Source organism: Netta rufina, assembly GCF_964035555.1.
Source record: "Netta rufina genome assembly, chromosome: 20".
Classification (NCBI taxonomy): Eukaryota; Metazoa; Chordata; class Aves; order Anseriformes; family Anatidae; genus Netta; species Netta rufina.
The window spans coordinates 8,201,681-8,219,668 of NC_140144.1; the positions used below are offsets into that span (position 1 = coordinate 8,201,681).

The window sequence follows — 17,988 nt, forward strand, 5'->3', positions numbered from 1 at the left end:
GCTTTTACTTCCCACCTCTTTGCTGAATGTTACTGCCATGGGAACGTGTTCTGCACGCTGCCAGTTTCTTCTCAGATAATTTCCTATTTCTCCACTAAGCCTCTGGCTCACACATGACTCAGTTTTAGCACTTCAGTGAGATAAGCATGTGCCCCATCCTATACTTAAAATTAGCAGGGCAAACTTTAGCTCCTTCTTAAGAGCTTAGGATAAGTGGTCATTTGCTTCAAAGAAACGTGTGCTGGTTTGTATCAGAAACCAACTTGAGATACTCCCTTGTCTGGGCATAAGGAAGAACAACAAAAAGCAAAGCTACCAGCAAGCTACCAGTACACAACTGGTTATCATATCGTACATGTATTTCTTCAAGATCCAGGGAGATAAACCCCTTTCAACACAAATAATATCAAGGCAGATAAAATAGTTTAATATAGAGAACAAGTTTTGCATAAAAAATAAGCATAATCTTTTTTTTTTTTTTTATGTCAGAATTTGTATTTAAAACAAAAGCTGTTTGGATATTGATCACAGGTGACTCATGAACGTAGGAGCTACAGCACAGTTCTATGGGAGAGTTCAGGATGTTCTTAGCTTCTCCAGCCACTAAATCCAGAGGAAGATCTGTGGAGCAGAAAAAAAAAAAGCAAAAACACAGCAATGAGTGTTAGAGTCTCCCTCAGGCTGTATTCTAGTGTCCTGAGTATCAGAAGCTTAGTCTGAGATGGTGTTGATTTTTCCAGCATCTTTTACCTGACACTGCATCAACACATGCTAGCTAGATATAATTATGCTTATTGTGGAGCCAACCATCTGGAGAGATGTATGTTCTCTACTTGACAGGGAAACAAACTTTAAGAATCTTGCTAAAATAATCCAGCAAGCCAGTGGTAGAGTGGATCACAAAGCTAACTTCATTCAGCCCTTAGTCCAGTGCTTAACTGCAAATCACCATCTCAACTCAGCCAGAAAGGTAGTGATTCATTTCACACCTTGTTTCAACCTGACAAATGGAGTAGATACTGGATTCACACAAACAGCTTGAACAAACACATCACGTCTCTCTTATATGAGAGATTAACCTCACTGGGAAGCACACATTCAGAGCATGAACTTTGGGCTCTATGCAGTGACACTAAGAAAGAAGTTAGAACTAGTGTTAGAACTGTTACTTTCAAAACTTTCTCTTGTACACCATTCAACTATTCTATTCTGGTTCTGTTTGTGTTTTTAATGAAGAATTAGACACAAAATGTTACTTACGTGTTAGTTGATCCAAAACCAAACCCTGAAAGAAATGCAAGATTAAAAAAAATCAATGTTAAAAGGTAAAATGAATGCTTAAGATGTGTAGTAAACGTCCCCTCCCACACACTGATTGAAAAACATTTCTTTCCTGCCTTAGGCCAGGGAAAGAGTGATGGGCAAACAATGGAAGTCAAATCTCCATCTAGAAGAAAACTGACTTGCCTCTGTTCTTGAGTGCTTTGCTTTCACTGGTAATCGGCTATGTTCATTTATTAGTAGCAACTGCATACAATGAGCCTGGTTTATTTGCCTCTCCATGAAAACAGAGGGCTGCTTTCTGAAGATGGAGTTTGTGCTTAATGCAAGCCAGTGGTGACAGACCACCAATGAATGCATCTTCTTTCAAAGGCCCTGTTCTCAGCCCTGCATAAATCAAAGCTGCTTCACTGAACTTGATCAGATTAAAAAAAAAAAAAAAAAAAGGCTATTGATGTTCTAGCTCAATCTTGCAGTGCATGTTCTTTTGACACTAAGTACTTGCATACAGCTACCCATGCATATGCTACTGAAGAGGTATTATTTCTCGACATTTTCCTTTGAGAAGAAAGAACAGCTCCACAAAAAGGGGTGAAAAGCAGTAATCAGATGCAGTATGCAGAAGAAGAGTGATTTATTCACATGCCACACAGCTTATTTTCTGCGAGGGAATCATGAGATTATGCCTGAGGAGACACTAGACTCCAACCTGAAGCTGACTTCTGCCGCAATGACTTCTCTATAGCAGGACCAGGCTCAAACAGATCAGAGAGCTAAGCAATCACACCCGAGTTCCAGGAAAACCTGGAGACCTACGACATGTTAGGTTCTTTTCCTGTATCTTTTCCTACCTCCTCCAACTGTCCCAAAAGCTGAGAATCCACTGTTTTGCGTGCCGAAACCGGTACCCTGTTGTGACAGCGATCCAAACGTCGGGGTATTTTGATTTGCTAGCGTGCCAAATGATGCTGTATTGGTACTGGTACCACCAAACCTGCAGTTTAAAGAGAAAAATTGTGTTTACAAGCACATTTCACATATAGTGGAAGTTTGTCCCCACACCCACAATGAAAACAGTGCATTCCTTAAACCAAGGATACATCAAAAGAGCAAGACCCCTTGATATGAAGAATTATAATTGTTCATTCTGGAAACGGATTTCCTGGTTTGGGAAGGACTGTTGGAATGTCTGTTCAGTTCCCTTTCTTAATGGACAGCTGGGAGATGGGCAGATGTGTTCATGCTTACACAGGGTACGTTTTCAAGCGCTTGGCGAAACCAACCCCAGCCATCAAACGCGTTATCTTAATTCACCCCGAGTTATTTTTCACCCTTCAAGCTCAGAAGTACAGCACCATTTCATTTCACAAACACGACAGCAAGCAGCCATTTGCTACGAGTTGCTCACGGTCAGAGCATAAAGCAGAGCCCAGCTGCAGAACTCAGAATTACAACTTTCGGATAGTGCCTTACTCACTGCCCATGGAGATTGTCTGCAGATTTCTCAATTCCTTTCTCTCCCCAGCCCCTTTGGAAGTACACAGAGCTCCACTGCTTTCCTGAAGATCTGCACCTACCTAGCACTTTTCCCCACCACTTCTGGATTATTTCCCTAATTGCTTTTGGGGACTGAAAAAAGAAATACATTTTTATATATGGAAATTGGTCTTTTCTCCACCCACTTATCCAACCAAGCATTATAGAGCTATCAGCATGACACGCTAATGAGGCCATGATATGCATTATAGTTCTCTGCCCCCCACATACACTTCCAATTCTGAATGTAAGAGGTGCACTCAAATAGAAGCTTCAAGTGTTTCTCTCTTAAACCAGGCGAAATGCAGACACAAACTATTCAAATGACAAGCTCCTCTAAGAGACCTGCAAGCGCACAACGCTACGAACACTAATCCAGTACGAGTCCTGCTCTGCACAGACTGGGGGCCAAGTTAAATGGTGTTCCAGCTTTGCAAGGCTGTGCTTCACACACGCCCTGTCATCCCTGAGAGAAAATATGAACCGACAGCACATTAACCCACCTCTCCATCCATCCAAATCTAGAAGAGAGATACAAAAAAATGCAACGAAAACATCAAAACATATCTCTCCAGATACAGGACAACCCTTGTAGCAGTGTGACAAGCAATTCACCTGGTAAAGGATGTCATCCCTCCTATCCTAGATGCAGCTGACTGTACACACTACTTCCATACACAGCATTAGCTATTCTGGGTGGTTTAGTGATTTTATACCTCCGGCCCTGTTAACCAACCCCTGGACCTCTGGTCTGGCTTCTGACCCATGCAGCATGCAGACAGCTTCATCTCCAAGCCTCAAACGTGATTTTCTCAGCAAGGACAGAACAGCTTTTGTTGTTTTTATTAAAAAAGGAGCCAGGTAGTGGAATGTATTTGAGAACAAGAGGCTTTTACAGTGCTCTGTCTCCTCAGGACTATGCCATGAAATACACAAATCATGTCTACTCGGTGAAAGGAAGCAGTGGTGAAAAGTGACAGGGAAGTGTGGTTCAAACTACTTCTTCCAGTTGCAACTATAAGAAGCTGTCTGTTGAAAAAAAGCTAAGCACAGCAGAGAAGCAGTTTAGGCTATGGACATTTTTTTTAACATATAAAAGACGTGAGATACAGTCATTGCCTAGTAACAATTCATACCTATCTCACCCAGATTTTCAGGTCTTTTGTAATGCTCCTACACAAAACTGAATTGAGATGCACTTGAGGTTAGTTTATGACAGCAAAACCTTTATCATCACAAACAGTCTGAATTTCAGACTTTACAGAAGTGCAGTGGTTTCTATTTTTGGTACCTAAGTTATTTATCAAGTGATGCAGATTCTTCAAAACTGAAGGAGCAATGAACCACATGTTTAAGTTAGCAAGGTGTTTTGAGGAGCTTGGAGCTAATACTGCACAACATACTTGCAAGTAACTTCACTAGATGTGGGATCTTAAAAGTCTTGCACAGATGCTAAATTATATTCCAGGGTTAAACAATTGCTTAAAACTTTACAACAAGATTTGCAAGGTTGTCTGGAGATTTTGCACACACTATTTTGATTTATTTATTTTATTTTTTAAGTGAAAATCAAATTCTTTAGGCAATTCTGAAAGTATCAGACCAAGGCTGCACTTTTTTAATAGAAAAGAAATTCCCCAAACTTCCCACAGTGTAAGCTACTGAGTTTTCTTTCTTGAGTCTGCAGACTCCTTATGCAAGGCCTCCATTTACATCTCAGTGCTCCTTGTTCTTTAAGCTTTAAGTTCCCATCTTTAAACTTCAAACATTTTCACTGAGTGCATCCAATTTCAGCACAAAATCACGCAGCACAGTGGCTGAAAGGGGGAACTGAACAAAAATACCAATTGAATTGAAGTAAAGTCATCTCTACAAGCGCATCCTTCTTTGTGGGGATCTAATAAAGCTGCCTCTGTTTTTACTTTTCCAAAGGGACCCACCAATTTGCTGCACCAGAGTTCAGGACGTTGCTAAAGAACCTAGCTGAAGCCTCCCACAGCTCAAGGATGGCAGATGGGTATCTGCCTGACCTTGCGGGGGATCAATGGGTACACTTCAGGATGTTTAACGTGCCTTACGTAAAAGGTAGTTCCTCCCAAAACCAAAGACAAACACTTGTGAAATATGGAAACACTAAGATTGGGAAGATAACCCATTTCCTTTTTTCACTCCAAGTTTCTCTGTTTTTGTTCAGTCTCAATATAATTATAGGACATGATGGAGAGTTGCTCGCTGGTGGCCGTGTGGAAGAGGTGAGTTTGCTGCCTATTACACAAGTTGCTTTGCAAGGTTTGAAATTCTCTGTTTCTTCTTTATCTCAGTAAATAAAGCGCTGTCTACTTTGGTGCCAAGCACAAGCTTAAGAGGTAAAGAATCAGGTAAAAAACAATCAATGCGAGATAAAAACAAATCACTCTGGGACCACAGGCTGTTACAAGTTCCTCCTCCCACCCTCCAAAGGTGAGAGAACAGGCTGAATTCTCATTAGTATCTCCAGCCCAAATCTCACAAGTGGATAAGGTGGCTAGACAGCATCACAGACGATTTGTTACTTTCCTTGCTTGGCATAATTTGTAGGTCTAGACTTGAACACATCAAGTGTGCACAGAAAATATTCCTGCCTTCACTTACACACACAAGATGACTCACATTCCCCCCCTTTTCCCAGTCAGTAAAGCTAAAGATTCAACATAGTAGTTTCAGCATTAAAATGAGATCATACACATTATTTCCTTTGGGGTTAAGGTTTTTGGTTTATGCCATTTTCTTTTTGGACTTTTTTTCTTTATTTGTGGGGCAGGGTGAAGGGACAGAAACAAGGACACTTAGAGCTTAGCATTCAAGCACAGAATACATTCCTTACCTTACCGGAGGGGAAACTAAGCATAAGAGTAGTTGTCATGCAAGGATGTTACGTTCCCAGACCCTGGACCCTGGTTGGCTTACCCAAATCCTCCAGCGCTGGCTGCTGCTGTACCCTCGCCGAACACTTTGCCTCCCGTCGAGCCCAGAGGGCTTGAAAAGGTTGGGGCTGAACCGAATGCTGGCACCCCTCCAAACCCAGGGGATCCCCCAAAAGTGGGAGGGCTGCCAAACACTGGAGCAGCACCGAAGCCACCTGAGCAAAACAGAGGCAAAAAGGGGACAAGAATATCAAGCAAACAATAGTGCAGAAAGAAAGAAGAAAAATTAGATTTCCAAGTAGACAACCTCTACAATAGGGCTGTTCATCTTGTCACATGGCACAGCATTATTTTTAAAAGTAACTGCCAGAAAGCTTCCAAACTGCAGGATAATTTGTTACATAAGTCAGGGATAAGAAAAGTACCCAATACATGTAAAGAACTGCAACCAAATTAAGAGACTATCCACAGAGCACCACATTCTGGGCCTGCTGAACACTTGAATATCAACTCATTCTCCAGAGCTGTACTACAGGGTGGAATTATATCATCCATGCCTGCACAGTGCAAAGGAATCTCTCTACTTGCTTTACATAAAAAGACCAGTACTTAGCTGTGAGACAGCAAGCGTGCACAATAATCAAGTTATAGTAAACATGTATAGCAGGTAATAATAGACTGATGGTTTTATTGCTATAAAAGACATCCATCCTTCAGCACAAAACTAGCACATACCAAGAAAAAAAATCTTAAGTACGCAGTTTTAAAGCCAAATTAGACAAGTTACTGTGCAAAGGGACTGCATATAAAAATGCAGGATGAAAAAGTTTCTGCAAAGGCCAGCTTCATGAGCATTTGCTGCCGTGTTTTGATGGCAGTGTTTTAGCCTGGCTTCAGGTCTCATCTAAAGCCTTTCAAGGACATACAAGTTGCCTGAGGACAGAAAGTGACGCATAGAAGTGCTTAAACTGGAAGAACTCTCCCGGTGTAATGGAGAAGGCTCCTCTCATCTCTTAAGATCAGAGAGTAAATAGTAAGTTGGTTTTGAGGTGCTCCAGTGATACAAGGAGATTCAGCAGACAGGTTATTATCTAATGCTGACTTAAGTGGTGGAAACTAAGAGGCAATGATTAAATGCCAGGAACTGCGAGATTCATGCAGGACACCAAGAACTGAACTCTGCCCTTGACAACTTTTGTTCAGGGTTTAGCTGCCTTCTGCGGCTCTGAACCAACCTCTACCCAGATGATTTTACTCCATGCTCATCTACTGATATTATTGGCCTGTTTCTAATTGACACCGTGGAATGCGAAGGACACCTGCTCTTTTGTTTGACTAGGGCCGAGGACTGGGATAGCACCGCACATTTTAATACCCTGGGTGAAATTCCAGTCCATGAGACAAGGTAATGGATACTGTTTGGCTGTAAACACAAAAGGTCTGGAAAGAAAAATAAATGCTAGGCCTGAATTATTTAAACATAGATCAGATATCTTGTTACCTCTAGCTCTAGGAAGTTAGAGTATTTATCACAGGGGCTGAAGCTTTGCTTGGGATACACTTTCATTTGCAATACATATTAACAATTAGTGAAGAAAGAAAAGTGAAATATCCAAGTAGTGAATTCAGGAGAAAAGGGGATCCAAATCAAGTAAATCCTTCCGCTGCAGTTGAGAGGGGAAGACGCACAATTTCTTCAAATATTTAGCAAATGTAACCAAAAGTTGGAAGGATATGATGGGCTCTTTTTAGTTGGATGTCTCTTCTACACAAACCTCTCAAAAAAATCCCACCTCAAAAAAAAAAAAACAAAAAAAAACCAAGAAACGAAAATAATCAAAAGCAAGATTACAGTCATTGGGTAAAAGAAAAATAAGAGCATCCTTCAGCAATGCCCTTCTCCTCCTCTGGCAACAGACACAGATGGGAGGTATGCCGGAGACAAAAAACTCAACCAGCTATCAAGTGGAATGCAATACTTAAGAGAAACCTTACAAATGGCTGCTGGATCTGATAGCACCATCATTATGCTCTCAGCCACTTCACTAACACAGAGCACAGCTCCTGTCAAAGAAGAGTGCTTCCTCTCCAAGCACCACTTCTCCAAAGGGAGTTCTTAAGCACCACTGTCTCAAGACAATTTCAGAGATGACCAAGCCTCCCCCTGCTTTCCCTAGGGATGAAGCTTCAAAAGACCCTCCTGGAGCAGAACACCACCTCCCATCATCAGTGTTCACTCTAAGAATGGTCTGAGGACAGAGGAGAGCTTTGCTGTAACTGAACCTCTGTCTCTCCATTTTGCCTGCTAATCAATAGAAATGAACATTTTGCCGTTCAGTTCCAATGAACAACATATTACCACTACCCCTGAGGCAATCTGGGGGGGCAGATGACAGTAAAAAGGAAGGAAGGTTTGTGAGATTTCCTACATTTCATAAAGGGTGGGATGACAAGATACCTGCTTTGGTTGGACTAGAGAACCCAAAGCCTTGAGATGCCACGCTTCCTCCACCAGAGCTGAAAGTGCCTGTAGGCTTCTGCTCCCCAAAAGATGAGCTGCCAAATCCAAAGGTCTTGGCTCCACTGTTTCCAAATAAGCTTGAAGAATCTGGGGAGACAAAAAAATACTTGTGAAGCTCAGAACGCACACCAATTTACCATTTAGCATCAAGACACAATCAACATTTTTCTCTGGTGAACCATGTGTTTTATTTCATTACAAAATCCAATACTACAATAAAGGAAGACTAAGTTAACGAGAATTGGTATTAATGGTTGAGGTCAGTGGATCATTAAAGATGTAATAAAATAAAGAGATTTGCTCTCCCAAGTCTTTAAGTGCTACTTTTAGCCACGTGCGGATGATTTTATAACTTTTCTTTGTTCCCCTACTTTTGCTTTTTAGTCACTGCTTCCCCTCCTTCATGCTTTCTAACCTTCTGCTTTCCCTTACTGCCAGATCTAATTCACAGGTGATGAAATAACAAAATCAGGCAGCCTCAATCAAACAAAAACCACAGCTAAGAAGTCGTTATGAATAGCTGTTATGGCACACAAAGATATGTAACAACGGTAGATCTGCAAAAGCTGCATATGGAAGGCACGAGTGGGTCTCCCAGCATTTCAAACTAATTGCTGCAGCTACAACATCATATACGCAGCTCAGCACAAATTTTAGATTATTACAAAGACCTGTTAATCCAAAAAACTCAAGACTAATGTATTTTTAATCTGAATATGACTATAAAAATTAACATTTACGCTAGTTGGCAGTGATTGATTCTCACATTAAGTTAATCGTTTATAGGTTCTAAGAAAGGATTTCTAACAGGCCCTTTAAAGTCCCTTGTGCAAAGGAACTTGATGGTAACCTTACTGTACACTTAACCACTTTCCATGCCTCCTTTTGCTAGCTTGGTTGGCTGGGCAATACGCAACACGTGGGAGAGCTGGTTTGGCACCTCACATGCAGATTGATTTAGCTAAAACACCCATATGGACTGCTGCCTTTTAGCTGGCAATTGGAGCAAAAGAAAGGGCAAGTGCTGAGCTTCTCCTCCCAAAGAGGACTAATACAATTTCTCTCCTCTACCCCGCTTTCACGATGCTCATACAGTTTGCCTGTGAGAAACCCACCCCATCTACCAAATCTGGATAAAAACTGGTAAAATGAACTCTACAGTTCTGCTTTCTAGTCAAAGCAGACACCCCCCAAAACAATTGCTGAATGTATTTATTTTTCTTTACTACAAACATGTGACTAAAAAAAATTCGCATCTCCTAAACAAGAAAAATTACTGAAGAGCTTTCCATGTATTAAAGCAAGTTTTGATAAAATGTTATACGCACTGCAAACAGACAAACATTTTAAGGACAAAGCTGAAGAAACTGCCCATCCACCATATACATTGACTTGGCTTCACTTGAGCATGGGATTCAACGATTTTTACACTGTTAAGGCAGCTGAGAAATAAAGAAAGCTTTCTAACTTGCAACAAAGTTGGAAACAGAAATTCAATTACAGGAATTTAGAGCATTTGATTTTAAAGAAGCACTTGGCCACAGAATTCCCTAAGGAACATAAATATTCTCCACACTCCTTGCATTTGCTTGTTTGTTGCAACTGCTGCCCTACTTGCTTTCCATGAACGTAGAAGGAGAACTACAGAAGAACACATCATGCATACTGTATGCCTCTGCTAGCCCTACAAGCCTTTCACGTTAACATAGAATTTAGTAAAAGACAAAGAACAGCAGAAAAACAGATGGGATCGCAAAGCAGATGGGAATCAGGGCACATTTTGTATTCTTGTTTTCTTCACTTACTCTGGGAAGCTGCAGATCCAAATCCTCCACTGGAGGAACTGAAAGGATTCTTATTGGCTGCATCCTGACTTGGCTTTCCTCCCAAACCACTGAAGAAACCCCCACTTCTCGCACCATTTCCAGCTCCAAACAGGCCTCCACTGGAAGAAGATGGCTGCTAGAACACAAGGACAGAAAGGGGATTTTAAGAGAAGTCAAAGCAGCACATGTCCCTGGGGTGATTCTCCTGTTTGGCCTATTCCCCTGAACATACGCAGGGGCTGATGAACCAGCATGCAGACTCTTCAAACACACAGTGCCTTCAAATCTGACTTAAGTTACTCTCAAATCTCATTTATATAGGAAAATATGCCTTTGAAAAAATCCTCCACACTGTCCAAGAGCACTCCACTTCCCATTTAGCAGAGAATAAAGGTTTATACTCTACCCCTACCTTAACTTCCCTGTAAGATGCTCTTCTCTCCATACCCCTTGGAAAACATTTATGCAGGTGCTGCTTTGGTGCCTCCTACATTAGCAAATATCTTCAATACAGATGGAGAGAATCTTTACTGACTATGCCATATTTGATTATTTATTTATTTATTATTAGAAACAGGTAGGGTACCCAGACAAGTGCACTCTGTAACAGTCCCTTGTTTCTGCAAACACAATAAATACTTGCCTGGCCAAAGACAGTGCCTCCAGTATTAGCTGCTTGCCCAAACACAGAACCTGTGTTGCTTGAACCAAAGCCTGCCAAGAAAAGAAAAGGAGAATAAGTTACCAGAACTATTACTAGGATATGAGACAATTCAGGAAGGTGACACTAGTCCAGAACAGGGCAACACCACTGGTATCCCATGCCAAAACACATGGAACCAAATGATGTTACCAAATGTACCTAGGCTGGCCAAATTTAAAGTATATGCCAACAAATAATGGATTCCGTTGAAAGTTTGTTTGAAAGTCATTGTCCTTTTCTCTCCAATTTAAAAACAAACAGAAAATAAAAGGCCTTTTCACTTGTGGGATTATTGTTACCAACATAAAAGAATTGTATTTCTGTTAACATTGCTGTAATAATGTTGCAAGTCATGAACAAGCACTGTAGCATTTTGATTTCCCCTGTGTAGAGAGGGATCTGAGCTTTGCTACCTAAAGATTTCTTTTATAGATAATGAAATGTTTTGATTAAAAAAAGAACTCCCCATTCCATTTCCCAGCTCACTTAAATGTGCATTTTGTAATAAAACTTGCAGTTGCTATAATTAGGAACACCTTTCTCAAGCAGAGTTCACTTCCCCCTATTTAACTATTCTCTGTTACTGTAGTTAAAATGAACAAGCAGTTTGCCTGCAGTGCTATCACTTTTAATTAAATGAGCCTAATTAGTTTTTCTTCCTTGAAAATACACGTTCCCTATTATTACTATGTACTTTTCACTTTTCCCTTGAAGGTCTCTAAAGATTTTAGAGACAAAGCTTTGGAAAAACACGACAATATATTGCAGCAATGGGGAGAACAAAAGGACTGACAAAGAAGGTTTGACCTCTGCCAGTATTCTATTTAACCGTGCAGACGGGTAGCGGATGGTTACGTTACTGCTATATTTGAGGTGCTTCCGAATGCAAAAGCAGATTTAACACTGTAGTTCCTCATTATCCCATCATTTTGAAGGCTTAACACATTTTTGCCATCCCAGATCCTGATGTAATAACATACCTGGCTATACATCCACTGTTGCGTGGACTCTGCAGCCCCCTGAAAGCAGCACTGCACCTCCATTCACTCCCTTGATTATGGCCTCGGAACTGCCTCGGGACTTCAGTGTAGCCATTTACAACACACTAGTTTGAGAACTCGTACGCTATGTTGAATAAAACCCAATTCTTATGCCAATATACAGCACAATATGTAATTCAAAATTAAGTCTAGACAGACTTGGAAGTATAAGAGAAAGACAAGATTGAAAAGGCTACATTCAGTGGCCTCCTGATGAATATCAAAGCAGAGCAAAAGCTTCTTTGGTCTCCAACATTAGCTTCCTCCTCACGTGCGCTGCAGCTCCTATTCTTACTAATTGAAAAAAATACATCAAGTGCTATAGGGGAAAAAGGCATTAAAAAAAAAAAAAAAGAGGAGTCCTACTTTTCCCAGTGATATACTGCTTTCTTACTTCAGTCAGACAGCACTGCTGGAATGCTGCATCTCCCTGCGGTTTGCTCTTACCTGAAGCTTGGCAGAAGCTGAACCCAGCAGATGATGTAGTAGTGGTAACGGCGGCGGTGTTACCAAAGACAGAGCCCCCTTGCCCAAAGGTGCTGCTCTGCCCAAACACCGGAGGGCTGGTTTGTCCAAACAACCCACCCCCGGTGCTGGGGGATGGCTGTCCGAAGGAAAAGGAGCTCGCACTGTTGGTGCTAGCCGGTGCTCCGAACACACTGCCACTGCTCGAGGCTGCAGTGGAAGCCGCCGGCTGACCAAAGGCAGGCATTGTCCCAAATCCAGACTGGCTAAAGGTGAAACCACTTGAAGAACTGCTTGCTGGTTGCCCGAAAGTTGGTGCTTGCCCAAAGGCCGGCTGCCCAAAGCCCCCAGTAGTGGTGGTGCCAAAAGCAGAAGTACCAAACCCCGTGCTGGCAGCCTGCGTGGTAGCAGTGGCAGTGGACAAGGTACTGGTGGTGAGCTGCCCGAAGGGAGATGATGCTGTGGTACCTGCTGGTAGCTGTCCAAAAACTGATGGCGTAGAAGGAGTGGCAGTTGTGTCACCGGTAGGCTGGCTAAACGCAGAGCCAGAGGAGCTGGAATTTGGAGGCTGAGCGAACACTGAGGAGCCTGCAGATGTAGGGACAAACACAGAGGCTCCAACAGCTGGACTCTGAACACACGTAGCGACATCAGCAGCAGCAGCCAATGTGCTCGTGGGTTCTGCAGGAGAGGCAACGTTTGTCGCAGCGGTTGTTGCTGGGATGTTCTGATCTGGTGGGATGGATGCAGAGGCAGCAGATGGCACCAGGGCCTTCAAATCACTTGTGGGAGCAGCTGGAGTAGCAACGGCATCAGGTGGAGGTGCTACTGATGCGGTACTGGAATCCACAGTGCTGGTGTCCCCGCCTGCTGCCTGGGGTAAAGTGGGTTCTTTGATGGACTCTGAAAGCTGTACCTGTGGCTGTGGCAACTGTGTACTTGGAGGTGAAGACCCAGCTGCTACAGCTTCGTTTTCAGATGGTTTTTCTGAAGCAGGCAGTAATTTGGCATCCCCTCCACCCTTACTAGAAGCTGCCGCAGGGGCAGCAGTTTGTGATGAACTCAGGAAGTTTCCAAACGAGAGGGACGTTGAAGCAGAGAGAGTGGAAGGGGTAGAGGTGGATGTGCTCATATTGTTTGCTTGCTGAAGACCAAACGAAAATGTGGGTTTGTTTCCACCGGAGCCTCCAAGATTAAATACCCCAGAAGACCCTGTGCTGGTTATCTGGATGTTGCCGAAGAGGCTGCCTGTAGCACTCGTGCTGACGGCCGTGGTTGCTGTGCCTGCTGACGTGACTGACAAAGAAGTGGCTTCTCCAGCCTTTCCTAACGACAGGGGGGCACTGAAGGTAAATCCAGAAGGTACTGTTGATGCTTTAGTTGACTGCGTTCCTGCAACACTGACGGATGGTGCTTTCGTGGTGGTCTTGAGGTTATCATCTGCCTGGCCAACACGTAGTCCTGAGAAGCTCCCAAGAGTCTCCCCAGATAGATTGCTCTGAAACAAGTGATCCCCTGACTTAGATGGGGAGAGATCCAACTTGCCAGAGGCTGTGGAGGGAGCAGAAGACATTGTTGCAGCAGGTTTGGTTGACTGAGTGCCATCTGCTGAAGGGCTACTTGCTGCCACGGCTCCTGAAGCACTTGCTGGCTTGAGGGACCCAAAAGCAAAGGAGCTTTCAGGGACTGCTCCAAATTTGGAACCCCCAGCAAGCGAAAATGAATCAGGCTGGTTGGACTCCTTAGCAGGGGCTGTCAGTGAAAGACAGAAGGTACAAATTGAGTTATGGTATGCAAAGCTGATTCATCATTTTTTCAATAGCAGCAAGGTTTAGTGCTTTACAGACTGCAAAACAACGCTCTTGCCTAAAATCCGTAATGCCTCCTGGCAAACAGCTAACTGTCATTTCCACGTGCATTCAGTATTACAACAGTGGCATTTTCTGAAGCCGTTATGGACAGGGTTACAGTGACAAACACTGTTACTTCTATGCCCCAGCTTCCCACTTAACCATCCTTTTCTCTTGAGTACAGACAATTTCCCTTTTTCAACAGCCAGATAAAGATCATTTACTTACAGACCATTCGTCAATAACACCATTTCTACCCTTTCTTACATGGTTCAGCAAAACAATTCCTGACACTCACCACAGAATTCTATGCGTAAGCCAATGGCTCAGAAGAGAATTTAGGTCATAAAAGTACTTTCAGTACTTGAAAAATCTTTGTCAGAATCAAATCTTTCTGTATGAATTCAACCATTTATAGAGCACTGAACACTGTTTCTATGCAGTCCATTTTCAGCTTTGAAATACTAGAGAAAAACTCACAAATGTAGTTGCCAAAGCACTTTTAAGATATACTGCTATCCAACAGTGTGAAACTGCTGAAGGCTTAAGGGAGACTAAACCAACTTTACTTGATGAATTGTCATTTCATTTCTGAGCACCACTGAAATTCTGGCTTGAAGACATTGCATTGGTGTTTGCACCATCGATCAATCTGGACAAGGTACAGGAAATCTGCATAGAGATCAACTCAGTGATCAAAAAGTTCTTAGCACTGGCACTACCCTTGTCTTTTACCCTATATTATTACAAACACTGAAAAAAAGCATCATTTATTTCCTTCTGGGGCACTGAAATTCCTTCTGTTCTTCTTCCATCAGCAGCTAACAAAAGCGAGGGCACTTCTGCCATGGAGTAGAGTAAGGTAACTGCCCTCACCCAATGCTGTGCTTTACAGGTCTGTTTCCTGCCCCTCCCAATCCTCCTTTAATCTGTGTTATTTACTTAAACTTTCAGGTTAACTCAATCTTCAGATTTTAAGCCATGTTAGTTCTCTCTGCTTAAGGTCAATGGAGTATCAGTAACATTGCTGTGGCCCACCATCTAGGGATATAAGCAAGCCAAGATTTGTTGCCAGAGGTGTTATCTTTTATTAGAGTAACCAACAGCACTGGAGGGGAGGGAGGGTGGGAGGAAGACTTTTGAGCACACAACCTCTTTTTCAAGGCTGAAACTAGAGGCAGTAAACTTCTAAACTATTACAAAAACAGATGTATCAGGCCCCTTTTTCCAGATCAGGTGAACATGATCAACCTATGAAATGGAAAGGCAGCCCACATATTGTTAACTCAATTTTATAAGTAACAAAAAGCTACCCCTAATATTTCCCTCCCATTACTAAATGCTCGCTCCACTTAATGACAGCTTTCTATGTCAGACCACTTTGGCAACTTTAAATCTACAGATTAAAGAGAAGAGGAAATGGCTACAGATATTACCCCTTTTCATAAATGAGTACCTCCTGGATGCTCTTAAGCACTCTTAATTGAAAGGCAGGTGGCCTGAATTCTTGTCCATTACAGGGCATAATCCAACATACGTACACAATGTTACTGCGGCTATTGCAAATTTAATAATAAAAGTGCAACATGAAACAAGAACCAAATGAATTAGGAAGAGTAAGCATTCTCATAGCAGAGAAGAAATTTTGTCTGCACACTCTTCCAAACTAACCTTGTGAGGAAGTGAGGCTGGGCAGTGTCGGTGATGAAGTAGCTGATGTGACAACACCAAAATTAAACCCAGACCTAGCAGGAAAGAGGAGAAAGGGAAAGAATGACTTTGAGATTGACGTGTTGAAACTTCCAACCTTATGATTAACACAATGCTGAGCCTCAGATTTCCTGTACAAGTTTGTACTAAGTCAGACACACAGGCACATGTGTGCAAGAACAGTTTTTCCAACTAGATGGAAAAGCAGGCATGCAGACGGGCTTCCATTTGCTTCCCCTCCAACAAACCTTCTAGAGGGCTGAAGACAGTCAGAATTCAGATTTTTTTTGACCACCTCTCATCCTCCCATATTCTTTAATTTCTGCTGACTCTTTAGTCACCTTCATGAATAGACTACTTTTCAAGACACAACATGGAATTTGTCTTGTTGTTTCAAAATAATAAAAAAAAAAAAGCAATTCAGCAAGTTTGAACATTAGAACATATTTCCAGTCCTAGTTGGGAGTTCCAGCACTTCTGTAGCTCGAAGCTTTTGCCAACACTGGAAACCTGTATAGGTATGCCCAGGTTAGAAAAAATACGGAAATTATTTGGAAACCATCTTCAGAGGTGATGAGTGTTAGCATGATCATATCCAATTTCTTCCCACTCTACTCTGGAAGTAGAAACCTCCAAGGTTCAACCTCTTGTCTTGTCACTGTGAAGCCAAAGTTCATTCTCACACGTCCCTGCACAACTTGCTTGGGATGATTTTCCTGCTACTGCTCTTTGTCACTAAATTAAGAATGGAGTTTTAAACCAGCTGAGGTCTTTTGCCTCTTCCTTAACGCCAAGATACAAGACACACAGTGTATGCTCTCTGACTCTATGAGATGTGGTGACTTGCAAAAACAGGCAGTGAACCCAGTGCATTCAACCATGAGCTAGTGCTTTCACCACAGTCATATTGCTCTAATCTCACATCATCACCTGACAACCTACCAGATAGCTGAGAAATACCACTACACACAGCGTGTGATTTGTTTAACAGCCCACTATAAATAAACCAGTTTCGCCTTATTTGCTCTTCATTTTCTTGATTAGTTACAGATTGAAATGTTCAATGTGACACAATATCATGTCAAATTCCCATAAACTTTCACTATTATGCAGCTTGTAGGTAACACTTGCTGGAACAGCTGACACCCTCATACTCAACTACAAAGAAATATCAAACTTCATACAGACCCCACAGAAGAAAATGAGAATGCCTTGTTGAGCTGTGCAGTTGTTGCTGGTACTGATGTCACTGTAGAAGTCACAGCTGTAACTGTTTTTACTGTCCCTTGTCCTGGAAGTTACAAGAGGAAACATTACAAAAAAGATGACAGCAGCGTATCATCCAACTATAATAAAGGAAGGAATAGTTTCCATACAGTCTGCAATTTTATCAATTTGAAACAAAGGGCTTTGCCACTTTAAGTCATATTTGTGCACAGAAACATTCCTGATGGTGTTACAGCACAGAACATGTGAATTATTTTGAAGATGTAAGGCAATAACATATCTGATTAAAACAAAAAGAGGTCTTACTATCTTGACAATAAAAATTAAGTAATAAAATCAAGAAATCCTTGGTAAAATCTCTCGTCAACATATCAAAACATATTTTGAATAAAAAGGAAATGGAGCAAATTCAAGAGCTGACGTTTTCAATAAACCAAAACTTAAGAAGTGTTTGCTACAGTCAAATACAACTCTTAGCTATTTTTGCTGCTTCTCACCCCTGGCTAAAAGGCAACCTACATCCACAGATTAAAGTCAGAAAAGCAATAGAGATGAATTTCAGACGTTTATGCAAGAGGCTTATAAAACCACGTCCAATGCAAGCGTTATCATCTAATACACATTAAAAATCAATTCCTTTCTTCCTCAAGTTTCCTCTTCCCTCATTTGCACTAGATGAACGTTTCTTTCTTTGTAAGCTTCTAAACAAAACGTGTAAGACTACGGTATCTGAACTGGTTTTAAAGTTAGTCCTACAGCCTAGTACTCAGCAGAACCAGCACCCAACTTAACTTTTTTCAGGCAAGTACATGCAAGCTTAGGTCAGGTATCCCTACAGTGCTGAAACCTATGGTACAGAAATACTCAAGTCAAGCACAGCATAGAGAAAAACTATTCCTATTACTTCAGGATGTAATCACCTTCCT

General features: G+C 41.9%; 1 protein-coding gene across 2 annotated transcripts in view; it reads right to left on the reverse strand.

Moving 5' to 3' along the window:
• Nucleotides 1-406: 406 nt before the first annotated feature.
• NUP214 (nucleoporin 214) overlaps nt 407-17,988 on the reverse strand; it is a 43,343-nt gene continuing 25,761 nt past the window's right edge. The window contains exons 27-36 of one of the 2 annotated variants that reach the window (XM_084298962.1): nt 17,024-17,126; nt 15,797-15,870; nt 12,258-14,027; nt 10,711-10,781; nt 10,047-10,200; nt 8,179-8,328; nt 5,764-5,935; nt 2,133-2,275; nt 1,261-1,285; nt 407-621 (exon numbers count right to left, since the gene is read on the reverse strand). In XM_084298962.1, coding sequence (XP_084155088.1) covers nt 588-621; nt 1,261-1,285; nt 2,133-2,275; nt 5,764-5,935; nt 8,179-8,328; nt 10,047-10,200; nt 10,711-10,781; nt 12,258-14,027; nt 15,797-15,870; nt 17,024-17,126 — 2,696 coding nt within the window. In that variant the 3' untranslated portion in view covers nt 407-587. Of the gene's footprint in view, nt 622-1,260; nt 1,286-2,132; nt 2,276-5,763; nt 5,936-8,178; nt 8,329-10,046; nt 10,204-10,710; nt 10,782-12,257; nt 14,028-15,796; nt 15,871-17,023; nt 17,127-17,988 lie in introns of both variants that reach the window. The other variant, XM_084298963.1, reaches the window with a different exon arrangement.